Consider the following 12,649-nt stretch of genomic DNA (forward strand, 5'->3'; position numbering starts at 1 on the left):
ACGTGAGACATATACTAGAAATATAGGACTGCACTGCTCCTCATCACTCACTCCTGGATGCGAAAAATCTCATCTTGAGGTTGTTGCAATTTGTAAGCGATGCCTATGCAACTTTCTGGTATTGTAAAGATGTTTTAAAACTGTAAGATCAACAGAGCAACGTTTACAAGCACCCATCAGTGTTGAAGAGATTTGTTAAATTCATCACCCCACGAATCAGAAGTGGTACAGATTTCAGATGGAGAGTTCCTATACGGGGTCGTAGATCTTGTAGAGGAGGGTGATTCCGTCCATTTCTTCCTAATTGCCGTAAAAGAGGGCCGGAAGGATAGGCGCATGCGCAAGGCTGGCGCGCTCCAATCAAACTCGTTGCGAAAAATAGCGCGTCGAAACGCTCATAGTCATATCTTCCGTTTTTTATGGTAATTAGGAAGAAATGGACGGAATCACCCTCCTCCCCATAATCTACGACCCTGTACAGGAACTCTCCACCGGAAAGCGGTACCACTCCAGATTCGTGAAGTTATGCCTTTAAGAGCAATGTCCTGTATCCTCGACCCTGCCGAATATATATCGAAACCTAAACATAGGTCCTGGTATTAATCTCTCCATAATCTACCACTCCGTATCGGCGTAACCCACCTAAAAGCCCACCCCAGATTCGTGGGGCGATGCCTTTAACACAGCGAAATCCTTGGATTTTGGAAGAATCAACATTTCAGTGACATTTAATGTATTCTTCTCGCAGTGAGCGAAACTGTAAACGAAAAAGTACAAAAGGTCTCTATCGATTGTAGATTACTTCGCATAGTTACCGTAAAACGCTCTGCAATTATTTATATCCATGTTGCCTTCGAACAGTCGACTACGCTATGTTCTGATTGGTTTTTGTAGTTAAGAGGTTCTATCTGAAAGCGAATATGCAGTCGTCTGTACATTGAGACGAACTTGTGAAATCCACAAAAAATTGTTTGAAAACGCAGATGGGGTTTTGTTACTCAAGCTGTAACATAACATCTTCTGAAGATAACAAGCAGCTTTGCAGTTGTTTAGAGGAAAATGTACAGCAGAATGGGACATTTGAGAAAGAACAAAATCAAAAAATCATCTTCAACATTTTCCACTAAGTAAAACTCGAGAAAGAAATGGCTCAACCGACTTTATGGGCGAGCTGATGTCATAGCCTGACCCGATGACCAGCATCTTCACTGTGGGGTGCCGTCTTTGAACACAGCTCTGCCCAACCTTCTCGACCTTCTGCGAGAGCTTGCAGAGAATCAATCCATTCGTCGCTACTCCATATTCTGCGAAACCTTACGTCTCGCCTGAACTGTATATTCACGCCGAGTGTCCTCAGGTCCTCTTTCACCACATCAGTCCAGAACATCCGTTTTCGGCCAGGAGGCTTTTTCCAGCTCGAATCCGACAAGCTCCTCAGAACACGTTGAACAAGGCGATCTGCCGATCACCTTAATATATGATCAAAGAAGCGAAGACGATTTACTTCAGCCACTTTCGATAGCGGTGCAAGATGTTGATATCTTTCACGTGTCATCCCCGGTATTCTACATCAATCTTTGCGTAAAAGTCTTCATTATGGTATACTCTAGGCCAATGACAGCCAAGAAGCAGTCTAAGCAGCTTCCTTCCGTGCAATCAAGCTTCCGCATCACCTTAGGCGAATTGCGTATAAGTAGACTTGCAGCGTGATTCCTTGGTGATGGGGGTCGACCACAGGCATTTCGTTAAGGAGTTGAATGCGGAATCGGCCCTAGCGCATTCTTGCTGAATTTCTTTCTCATAGTTGCCGTTGTTCTTCAACGTACAGCCCAAGTAACAGAACTCATCGACGTGACCTATCGAATGATTCACCTGTCATCCTGATTCCCTTTCGAGGTCTCGAAGAGATCCACAACTATTTGCATCTATCAGGGCGTAGACGTAGTCAATAGGCTGCACCCAGCTTCAATACAAGGTTGACAACATGTCGAAGTTTCGTAATGCTTTGCGCGAATATAGCAACATCGTCAGCGCACTCGAGATCGATAAAGGAGCGTCCTGGTGGGACCTGCTCGGTAGGTGATCGGTCAAGCGGCGTAGTAGAATGAGATCGGAAGGACACTTATCTATTGTTCTTCGCATAGTGGCGTCGTCGATGGCGAAATAAAACAGAAAGGGTAATCCCGCTGCCCCTTGCCTTACCCCAGTTACTACCTTTAACGGCGTTGTATATCCGAGGTACTCCATCGGCGCGGAGCGCGTCGAGAAGACAGCCTTAATGAGGAGAATCGAAAGCAGGTTCAAAGTCCACAAATGCTAATCGCATTGGCCTCGATAACCACTGCCAGATTTTGGTTCGCACTGATAATGAACACCTAGTCAGTCGTAGACTAGGCAGGATCAAACCCAGCTTGTTCGTCGCAAGTGGCTTCTGCGCGATGTTTAATATGTCGTTCAGAATAATTTTCTCCAAAACGTTGTACGTTATGCAGCAAACAGATTCCTCGATAATTGCAATGGTCTGTGACGAATAACTTCTTGTGCGAATAACTTCTTGTGAAGAGGAATTATGATAGCGTGCCTTAACGGGTTAGGTATCCTTTCGTGCATCCGAATTAAACTTTTGATCTTTGTCATCTCACCAAACCCGGACGAAGGAAGATATTTCAACTGTTCAGCACCAGTCCCGTCGTCTCCGTTAGATTTTCCATTTTCCATCTTTTGGATACAGACCAGAACCTCCGACTCGGACGGTAGTTCCTCGATAACCGCAGATGTCGGTCTATCAATGTGCGCAAGTTCAGGAACTGACGACGTTTGCCGGTTCAGCAAGGTCTTGAAGTGATTTCACCAAATTAGAAGGGTTGTTTTACGCAGTCACTCCATTAACAGTGTTGGGGACTGTAGAACATCTTTTCATTTTGCCGCTATACTGTTTTAGTAGATCATAGGCTTTCCCCAGGTTCTTCTACTCCCACGCCTTTTCAAATTCGCTCTTGACGTGCATTATTTTGTCGCGATTTTTGCAACTGACGCCGTAACTCCCTTCACAGGCACTTTTCCTGGCTTCCTGGATATCGCCAGTGCTACTGACGAAGCATAAAGGATTGCATGAAGATTTTGTTTTCGCAGATACAAAGGCAAACTTCTTCCGCAGGAAAATTAAAATTACAACCGGGAACGTTTTCCTTGCAGCGTCATGGAAACATTTTGTAAAGGAATCATCAGCCCTGAGCTTTTTTCTGGTCCGTACTCCAACATAAATATATCCACGTTTGCTCAATTCTGTTCTATATTCTTCGCGTTTCAAACCTGGCATGTCGATTTTCTGTTGAAGAGGAACTCTATGGTTTTTATTGTGAAACCGTATCTTGAAGCTAAGAAGAACTGGACGGTAGTCTGTGTCAAACGCGACGTTCCAAACAGCCCTAGATTCTCGGATATCTGAGCAATGTTCCTCGTGAGAACGCAGTCGAACTAATGTTTAAGAGTCCTAATCTTCCGCTTGCGCTGCTCTTTAGGCGTCAAGAGGGTTGACCGCTGAAACGTGAGCTGATGACGAGGTTGATTCATTTTGAACGTAGAAGCGATGATGAGGCCCGTCTATTCACACCAGACGGTCACTTTGGTCCGATGTGCGCTGCGCTGGATAAAACCATTTTTAGCACATAGGATTGCTGTTCGAGTCCAATATTCGCATTTGTGTCGATTCCGACAGCGACCACCTGCTGGTTTTCTTAGACATCAACACATTGTGTTCATCATACAAGGCGTTCTTATTGCTGTCCTCAGCGGTTTCCGTAGGTTCGTGAGTACCCACGACCCAGAGTTTACATCCACTGTGATCGTACCAAGTCGCATCTACACGGCGTTGAGTTCAATTCGTCCACCAAGTTGTTGTAATCGTACCTCACAGTTATCGCGCAGCCACCTACTTTCCTTTCATAAGCATCGCCACGGTAAGTTGAAGGATAAAGTTTCTGGCGTCAATCAGTCCGCTTGGGATGCGCCCCCACGTTCACTTCAATTCAGAATCGTTCGAAGTTAACGAACGTGGAACTTGCCTAGACAATGACCTGCGGTGCCTAGCCGATGTGTGAAGTCAATGTCTTATCCTATCTTATCAAACATAGCCAGCATTCCTTCGGCATCACTGCTGCTTAGCGTCATAGGTAACAATTTATCTTTATTTATCTTTATTTGAAATGAAATAATGGAAATGTCATCCATCCTAATGTTCGCATTGGGTCCTCCAAAGCAGCTTAATATTTTTAAACTATACTATGGTGAAACTATGTAACCCTGTCGTTTTCGTATCCGTATGTCGGGTATTATTGTATAGATGGAATGTAAGACTGATGTTCCCGCATCACTCACGATTCACGAATTCAACCCCTCTCACGAATCACCGTTATGCACCCAGTAGGGAGGCTTCACTTCTCTAATGCTTCTTCAGCTTTCACATCAACTACGTCAAGAGTTTTCACTTCCTTGCAAGAACACATTGATGTAAAGTAAATAGAGTGGATAGAAGAACTCGATTTATTCTTTGTTTCACACAAAGTATATTCCTTCGAACTTAAGATTTTCATCGAGCATCTGGTCAGGGAGCAATACCTGACCATCGACGTTGAACACGGTAATGTAGCTCTCAGGAGAACTATCCGTCACTTCCTTTGATTTAATTGCAACAATCAGTTTATCATCAGTATTTGGAATGAAGTCGAAGGCAGAGAAGCCTCTTTCTGGATGATCCTTGCGACTACCTTTGGGATTTTTAACGTAAATCACCTTGAACTCGGTTAGTTTGGGATCAGCTTCGATTAGTATGTGAGCACCCCTGGAAAACGAGGTTAGCATTGAATTTGAACCTTTTGAAACAACAGTTGCCTTACTTCGTCTCGTCTTGTTTCTCATTGTAGATTGTTGTTGAGGCTTTTCTAGGTAGGAAATACCACTTCTTTCGAATCTCTGACCATTGCACTGCCTCATGCGTCAAGTAACCGGGTTCACGGTACCCAGCTTTATTGCGCATGTTCGTATAAATATCCTTCCAGTTCTCGCTTTTTACCTTCAATGATTATAAACCGAATCCATTAAAAATCAGTGTATAGGATCACTATCTAGAAACTCATAAAACTAGATTCGCTTCCTACATACCTCTCCGGTTTTTGTGATGGTCTTAATCCACATTGAATCTTCGCTCACTACAGCTCCGGTCTTGTTTCTGTATTCCTGAAATTTTGTTCATCATATTAGAAAGTTGCTGCCTATTCAATTTCGTTTTCTGTAAACCACAACCCTCTCCTCCAATTCTTTCATAGAAGGAACATGGAATTTAACTTACAGTACCGTGACCTCCTACATACAGCAAACCATCCTTTACAGTTAACCACTCTGCCTTCATTCCTTTAGTTGTGTTTCCTGGTCCAGAGTTAAGGAAAACCCATGGAATTGCCTCAAATCGTTTTTGTTAATGTTGATAATGCAAAGATTTTCTATTGATAGAGGTCCTTAGTTTCTTCAAACTACTTCAATATTCACAAGCTTTTTTTGGTGGTCTCAGAACACTTTCTGAAGTCAGTATGCTTTGAAGCTTTGAATCAATTTCTACCTTCCCATCTTCAATTTCGTACAACATTCCGGTCTTATCATCAGGTGAGAGGAGGTGTCCGTTGTATTCTGAGAGATCTGACAACTCCATTGCCCTTCCTTTGTAATTCAGTCCCCTGTGTAATCAGAGTTATGTAAATACTTTAACGATTTTTAAAATCGAACCCACGAAGTGACATTCTGATCAGAACCCTTCAACCATTCCACGGTCACCGTTTTTTTGTCTTTACTTATAGTAAGTGTTCCCTTCCTAGTTACAGCGCGCCAATTATATTTATCCTTTGCCTCTCTTCCTTCTTCATCCATGTCAGTGATTGCAAGCAGGTTGTAAGTAATTGAACCATTGCTGTGTGCTGTCTTTGTGATAGATCTAGGAATGATCTGGAAAAATCGTTACTACCGAGTTGAAGTTTGAGTTTGTCAAACAACTATTCTCCCACTCACCTTGTTTTTACCAGGTTTGCTACGATCTTGTGCCACTGAAAAAGTATTTTCTAATTTCCTAGTTTTCGTTGTCTAAAAAGCTAGCCCAACTACAAAACTTTACCGTTTCGCGCAGAGCATCCGCAGATCAGGAAGATCTGAAATTCACATCATTTACACTTCAACTCTTCTATTTGAACGTTTAATTTAACATTTAATGTAGCCTGTAGGTTGTAAAATATTTAGAAACAATTCACTGTAGTTTATGAGCTCACTAATTCTAGGAGGAGGGACTCACCGTGATATACCAGGCTAGGACCTTCATGTTTGAGCAGTGCGAAATCTGGCCGGAAAAAAGCTGTTGAAATGAGTGCATATTATTCACATTTGATTACATTCATCATTTGATTTCTGTCTTCAAGGATCTGTGCTAATCGGAACTGGTCAAGGCTGATTTCCTGAAGTCTCTGTAGAAAAATTATGAGCCAAATGTCATCACATCGTAACGGTGTGATCGGCAATCCGAAAAACACGCGAGTGTTAAATCGTTCTTAAGGCACTTTAGCGTATCGCTATACTATGTATTGCCACAGGTGAATGAGAAAATAGTTCCCGTTTTACAACCTAAATTTCACTTTTGGAAAATGATACAGTCTTTGTTGAAATATTGATATCATCTATGATAAATGCTTCGTTGTTGTTACATTAACAGCTCTCTTAATTGAATTGACTTCTGTTGCTTTTGAGGTTAATTTTATTGTTGTTACATTGAATTCTTTCGCGTGTTTCATTCACGTATTTAAGAATTGGAAGCAAATCTTGTCAGTAGTAATGCAATATCGGAATTTTGATGTATTGAGAAGTAAATTTTTCTTTTTTTTGTTCTCTCCGCAACTTTATTTCCGCTGTTTTTGTAAGAAGCTCGGACATCGATGGATGATTCAATACTCTATCGAAGGTCTTGACAGTAGCTCAGTGGAAGAATGCTTATCTATCAGGTGGATAGCGGTAGTTCAGTTCCAAAATGAGGAACTTTGGGATTTTTATATGGTATTTTCGTGATACACAGGCAAACACATACGAACTAAGCGCATTAGTATAGCATGATTAAAGCGGAATTATTAGGATCAGTCTCAATAGGGCATTTGATTTTCAGTCTTCGCTTGACCATAGAAGATAAACGGTCTGCAGGCGGAAGGAAGAAAAGTGTAGCACTGTCACATCAGCACGAAGAGAATGTGCACGATAATTAAGACATAAGGATATTTTCAGGGACAAGCTTTATATGCTCATACATTTGCTATTTGATTACTTTTTATCTATGTCCTCCTATCAAATCTTTGCACAACCCCTTGATGACGACTGCAACTAACATGCAACATTCAAACGTTGCCGGAAATTGTGTACATTACATGCATACATAGAATATGATGAATCTGCAAAAATGTTCTATAATTCTTGGCGTTCTATTGGCTAATTCTATTATAACTCTCTACTAGGTAAACAAGATTAAAATTTAAAATTATATATTTGTTAGAATTATTTGTTCTCACCGCTTCGAAACCGCCCTGATGCCAGTTGCCCTCATCAAACCTCCGGGACGCGTAAAAAAGGCTCAACAAGTACATATCGCGGTAAAAGCGCATCCCGTGAGGATTAGTACGCCAGAGACTTCATCCTTTCATCTATTTTCTCTACCTGTACTATTCACTGAACTGTACAAGAAAATTTTTCGCTTATAATGAAGCTGATACGGCAATGCATAACAACCGTTTTCAATCCAGATCATGGCGATGATTGGTGGAAGAAACAAATACTAGGCTACTAGTATATGCTGGTCACAAATATGATAGCAGCTCTGACGGCGAAAGTCAACCTTATCGACAAATTGATTTTCCTTATTCCTAGAAAAGAGGTTTTCTCTTACAAATTACGGCTACAACTGCCATTCTGTTCACGAGTTTCTTGTAGTTTTTTTCTAAAGAAATAGCTGGTTTGTATGATTATTTTTGAATCCATTATTCAGAGACGATTCGGTAAGCTTCTGCAACTCCTTTCAAAAAAGTGAAAAATCGGGAAATGTGTCTTCGTCCAAAGTGATTACCCTGGTATACGCTGAGGATGATGACAGGCAACCACCATATGATGAATTCTCATTCGGGAAGGCGGGCTAATGGGAAAAAAGGTTAAAATTAACAAGTTCATGGATGTCTTTATTTCAAACGAAGTGTTCGACATAAACGTATTCGGCATATGTTTTTATAATCAAGATCTCAGGACAATTTTCCTCGAAATATTTAGCATATTCGTAATCATTAGCTTATGCGAAAACTCCCTATTGGGAAGTTCCTGGTGCATACGAAAAGCAAAAGTTGTGGAATATCAGTTGAGTCTGTATCATCGAACAGCATTCTTTCATTATCGACAAACCTATGTAAAAGTGTGCAAAACTCTGTGACTGTCCTGAAATATCTCCGGCCAAGGTTTGATCCAAATCGACGTGATGAGAAACGAGTTACGCACGATGAGCGCAAACGTACAGACAAAACGTACAGACAAAACGTACAGACTACAACACGCTATAGACTAAATTGCACGTGTGATAAAAACCAAGAAACTCAATTCCTAGTAAGAAAAACTCCAATTATCTATAATCTATCTATATATCTATCTATGAATATCTATAAATCTACGAGCAGTTGCTATGTGCAAAGAACAATACAAAATGAAGTCTCAAAATTTCTGAATTTGTGGAAATTTTAGGCTTATGCAATCTCGGGCTCAAATATCAACTCATCTCTTCAGTCCTTCTGGAAGGAGACAATAAAAAAACAATGTTGCTGAAAGGCTAGAACCAGAAACTCTTCTTCCCATTCCCTACGCTCACTCCAGCGTTCTATATGTAATCCCTACTAAAATATCTCGGGAGTGTCATTTTTAAGGACACCTCCTCTATTTTTAACAAATCTCGCTCAAAAATCATGTTTACTATGACGACCGAATAAATTTCCCAATCTCGTTTCGCCTCTATTTGAATCATTCGAACCGTCGCAAATGTATGTCCAGATGGCGTGGGTGGCGTTTGTCTGCGGTAACATCGGTTCTGCTGAGTGCGTTTGCTGAGTGTGTCTGCTGAGTCAATTATTAGAATCTGTAATTATTATTGTAACCAAACCAATGTTGAGAAGCTGTTGAGCAGAAATCTAACTGCGAACGAAAACTTTATTGCTACTGACTATCTTTTAAAAGCAATTAAACTGCACGAGAAATCCCATCCGCTAATAACACACACGTGAGACACATACTAGAAATATAGGACTGCACTGCACCTCATCACTCACTCCTGGATGCGAAAAATCTCATCTTGAGGTTGTTGCAATTTGTAAGCGATGTCTATGCAACTTTCTGGTATTGTAAAGATGTTTTAAAACTGTAAGATCAACAGAGCAACGTTTACAAGCACCCATCAGTGTTGAAGAGATTTGTTAAATTCATCACCCCACGAATCAGAAGTGGTGCAGATTTCAGATGGAGAGTTCCTATACGGGGTCGTAGATCTTGTAGAGGAGGGTGATTCCGTCCATTTCTTCCTAATTGCCGTAAAAGAGGGCCGGATAGGCGCATGCGCAAGGCTGGCGCGCTCCAATCAAACTCGTTGCGGAAAATAACGGAACGCTGTCGAAACGATTAATGTCATATCTTCCAGGCCGTTTTTTATGGCAATCAGGAAGAAATGGACGCTCTCCTCTCCATAATCTACGACTCCGTATCGGCACAACCCACCTAAAAGCCGCTCCATCCCAGATTCGTAGGGTGATGCCTTTAAGACAGTGAAATCCTTGGATTTTGGAAGAATCAACCTTTCGGTGACATTTAATGTGCTCAAACCTGATCTTCTCGCACACAGAAGTGAGCGAAACTGTCCCACAGAAAGGTCTCAATCGATTGTAGATTACTTCACATAGTTACCGTAAAACGTTCTGCAATTATTTATATCCATGTTACCTTCGAACAGTCGACTACGCTATGTTCTGATTGGTTTTTATAGTTAAGAGGTTCTATCTGAGAGCGAATATGCAATCGTCTGTACATTGAGACGAACTTGTCAAATCCACAAAAAGTTGTTTAAAAACGCAGATGGGTTTCTGTTGCTCGTGCTGATATATAACATTTTCTGAAGATAACAAGCAGCTTTACAGTTATTTAGGGAAAAATGTGCAGCAGAATGGGACATTTGAGAAAGAACAAAATCAAAAAATCATCTTCAAAATTTAACATCAAGTAAAACTCGAGAAAGAAATGACTCAATTGACTTAATTGGCGAGCTGATGTCATAGCCTGACACGATGACCAGCGTCTTCGCTGAGCTGTGCCGTCTTTGAACACAGCTCTGCTCAACCTTGTCGATCTTCTTCGAGCTTCTTCTTTCTTCTCTTCTTTCGAAATTGCACAGAATCACTCCATTCGTCTCTATTCCATATTCTGCGAAACCTTACATGTCGCCCGAACTGCTTATCCACGCCGAGTGTCCACAGTTCCTCTTTCACCACCTCAGTCCAGAACATCCGTTTTCGGTCAGGTGGCTTTTTCCAGCTCGAACACGGCAAGTTCCTCAGTACTCGTTGAACAGGGTGAGCTACCGATCTCCTTAATATATGACCAAGGAAGCGAAGACGATTTATTTTAGCCACTTTCGATGGCGGGGCAAGATGTTGATATCTTTCACGTGTCATCCGCCGGTATACTTCAACAATCTCTGCGTAAAGGTCTTCATTATGGTATACCATAGGCAAAGGGCAGCCAAGCAACAGTCTAAGCAGCTTTCTTTCCGTGAAATCAAGCCTCTGTACTACACTACGCCGTGGATGGGGCTACCCAATTCTCCGATCCGTACATCATCACGGAGAGAAAGGGAAGAGAGAAAGAGAGGAGTAGAGGTAGAATTGCAGCTTGACTTCGTTGGTGATGAGGGTCGACCACAGGCATTTCGTTAAGGATTTGAATGCGGAAACGGCCCTAGCGCACCATTGCTGAATATCTTTCCCGTAGCTGCCATTGTTCTTCAGCGCTCAGCCCAAGTAATAGAACTCATCGACGATTCCTATCGAATGATTCATCTATCATCCCGATTTCCTTTCGAGGTCTCGAAGAGTTTCACAACTGTTTGCATTTATCAGGGCGAAGGCGTAGTCCATAGGCTGCAGCCAGGCGGGGTTGACAACATGTCGAAGTTTCTTACTGCTTTGCGCGAATATAACAGCATCGTCAGCGCACTCGAGATCGATAAAGGACGTTCTAATGGGACGTGGTCGTTTGGTGAAGTCGTGACAGTCAAGCAGCGTGGTAGAATGAGATCGGCAGGACCCTTATCTACTGTTCTTCGCATAATGTCGTCGATGGCGAAATTAAACAAAAAAAGGTCCTCCCACTGCCCCTTGCTTTACTCCAGTTACCACCTCAAACGGTGTTATATATCCGATTGCTTTGCAGGTACTCCATCGGCGCGTAGCGAGTCGAGAAGACAGCCTTAATGAGGAGTCGAAAGCAGGTTCAACATCCACAAATGCATTGGCCTCGATAACCACTGCCAGATATTGATCCGCCATGATAATGAACAACTAATCAGTCGTAGACCAGGCAGGACCAAACCCAGCTGCTTCGTCGCAACTTGCATCTGCGCTATGTTTAATAGGTCGTCTAGGACAATCTTCTCCAATACGTTGTGCGTTATGCAGCAAACAGATTCCTCGATAATTCCAAGGGTCTGTGATGAATAACTTCTTGCGAAGAGTAATTATGATAGATTCTCTTAACTAGTTAGGTGTCCTTACGTCTATCCATGGTAAACGGTTGATCTTTGTCATCTCACGAAACCCAGACGGAGGAAGATATTTCAACTGCTCTGCGCTAGTTCCGTCGTCTCCGTTAGATTTTTCGTTTTCCATCTTTTGGTTCCTCGATAACCGCATATGTCGGTCCATCAACGTGCTGAAGTTCAGAAACTGATGACGTTTGCGGGTTCAGCATGGTCTTGAAGTGATTCCTCCAAATTGGAAGGGTCGCTTTACCTACCTCACAGTTATCGCGCAGTCACCTACATTCCTTTCATGAGCATCGCCGCAGTAAGTTAAAGGATACAGTTTCTGGCGTTAATCTATCCGCTTGGGATGCGCCCCCACGTTCATTTCAATTCAGAATCGTTCGAGGTTTACGAACGTGGAACTGGCCTAGACAATGACTTGCGGTGCCTAATCGATGTGTGAAATCAGTGTTCTTATCCTCCTAGACAAGTCTGGTAGCAATTTGTCGACTGTCGATGAAAGGATTGGTTAGCACTAGGACGGATTCGAACCTCCGACCGATCGTACAGTAAGCGGAATCTCTGACCACTACACTACACCCCACTACACTACATTGAAGAAGATGGAAAAAAATGGTGTAAATTTCGATGCTGAAGACTGGCCGATCTCTCATGCGTGTTTTCTGCAGTGCAACAAAGGGCAAAGAGGGATATCCAAAAGCTCAGACAGGACGGTTTGTTGGAGTTCATCTTTCGTTCTGGATATCGTTTAGCATTAAGGCGTGACGAAACGAACAGTTGTTGCCGAAGATT

At 42.2% G+C, this 12,649-nt stretch overlaps 2 protein-coding genes across 3 annotated transcripts; both read right to left on the bottom strand.

Moving 5' to 3' along the window:
- Window positions 1-1,177: 1,177 nt before the first annotated feature.
- On the bottom strand, window positions 1,178-6,361 carry RB195_003571 (uncharacterized protein; the record flags this gene model as incomplete). 2 transcript variants are annotated; one of them, XM_064201279.1, is made up of 11 exons in its annotated part: window positions 1,178-1,458; window positions 2,643-2,835; window positions 4,618-4,840; window positions 4,896-5,071; window positions 5,161-5,235; window positions 5,348-5,458; window positions 5,615-5,729; window positions 5,783-5,994; window positions 6,058-6,092; window positions 6,161-6,194; window positions 6,335-6,361. In XM_064201279.1, the coding sequence occupies 11 exons, from the start codon at window positions 6,359-6,361 to the stop codon at window positions 1,178-1,180; spliced, it is 1,482 nt and encodes a 493-aa protein (XP_064057160.1). The 2 variants fall into 2 exon arrangements, with proteins under 2 accessions (XP_064057160.1, XP_013292512.2); XM_013437058.2 differs by lacking the exons at window positions 1,178-1,458; window positions 2,643-2,835 and having other exon boundaries at window positions 4,555-4,840.
- A 4,069-nt stretch (window positions 6,362-10,430) lies between these two features.
- RB195_003572 (uncharacterized protein) lies at window positions 10,431-10,823 on the bottom strand (the record flags this gene model as incomplete). The annotated part of the gene is made up of 1 exon (XM_064201280.1): window positions 10,431-10,823. The coding sequence occupies one exon, from the start codon at window positions 10,821-10,823 to the stop codon at window positions 10,431-10,433; it is 393 nt and encodes a 130-aa protein (XP_064057161.1).
- Between the last annotated feature and the right edge of the window lie 1,826 nt (window positions 10,824-12,649).

Source organism: Necator americanus, chromosome IV (assembly GCF_031761385.1).
Source record: "Necator americanus strain Aroian chromosome IV, whole genome shotgun sequence".
NCBI classification, from domain to species: domain Eukaryota; kingdom Metazoa; phylum Nematoda; class Chromadorea; order Rhabditida; family Ancylostomatidae; genus Necator; species Necator americanus.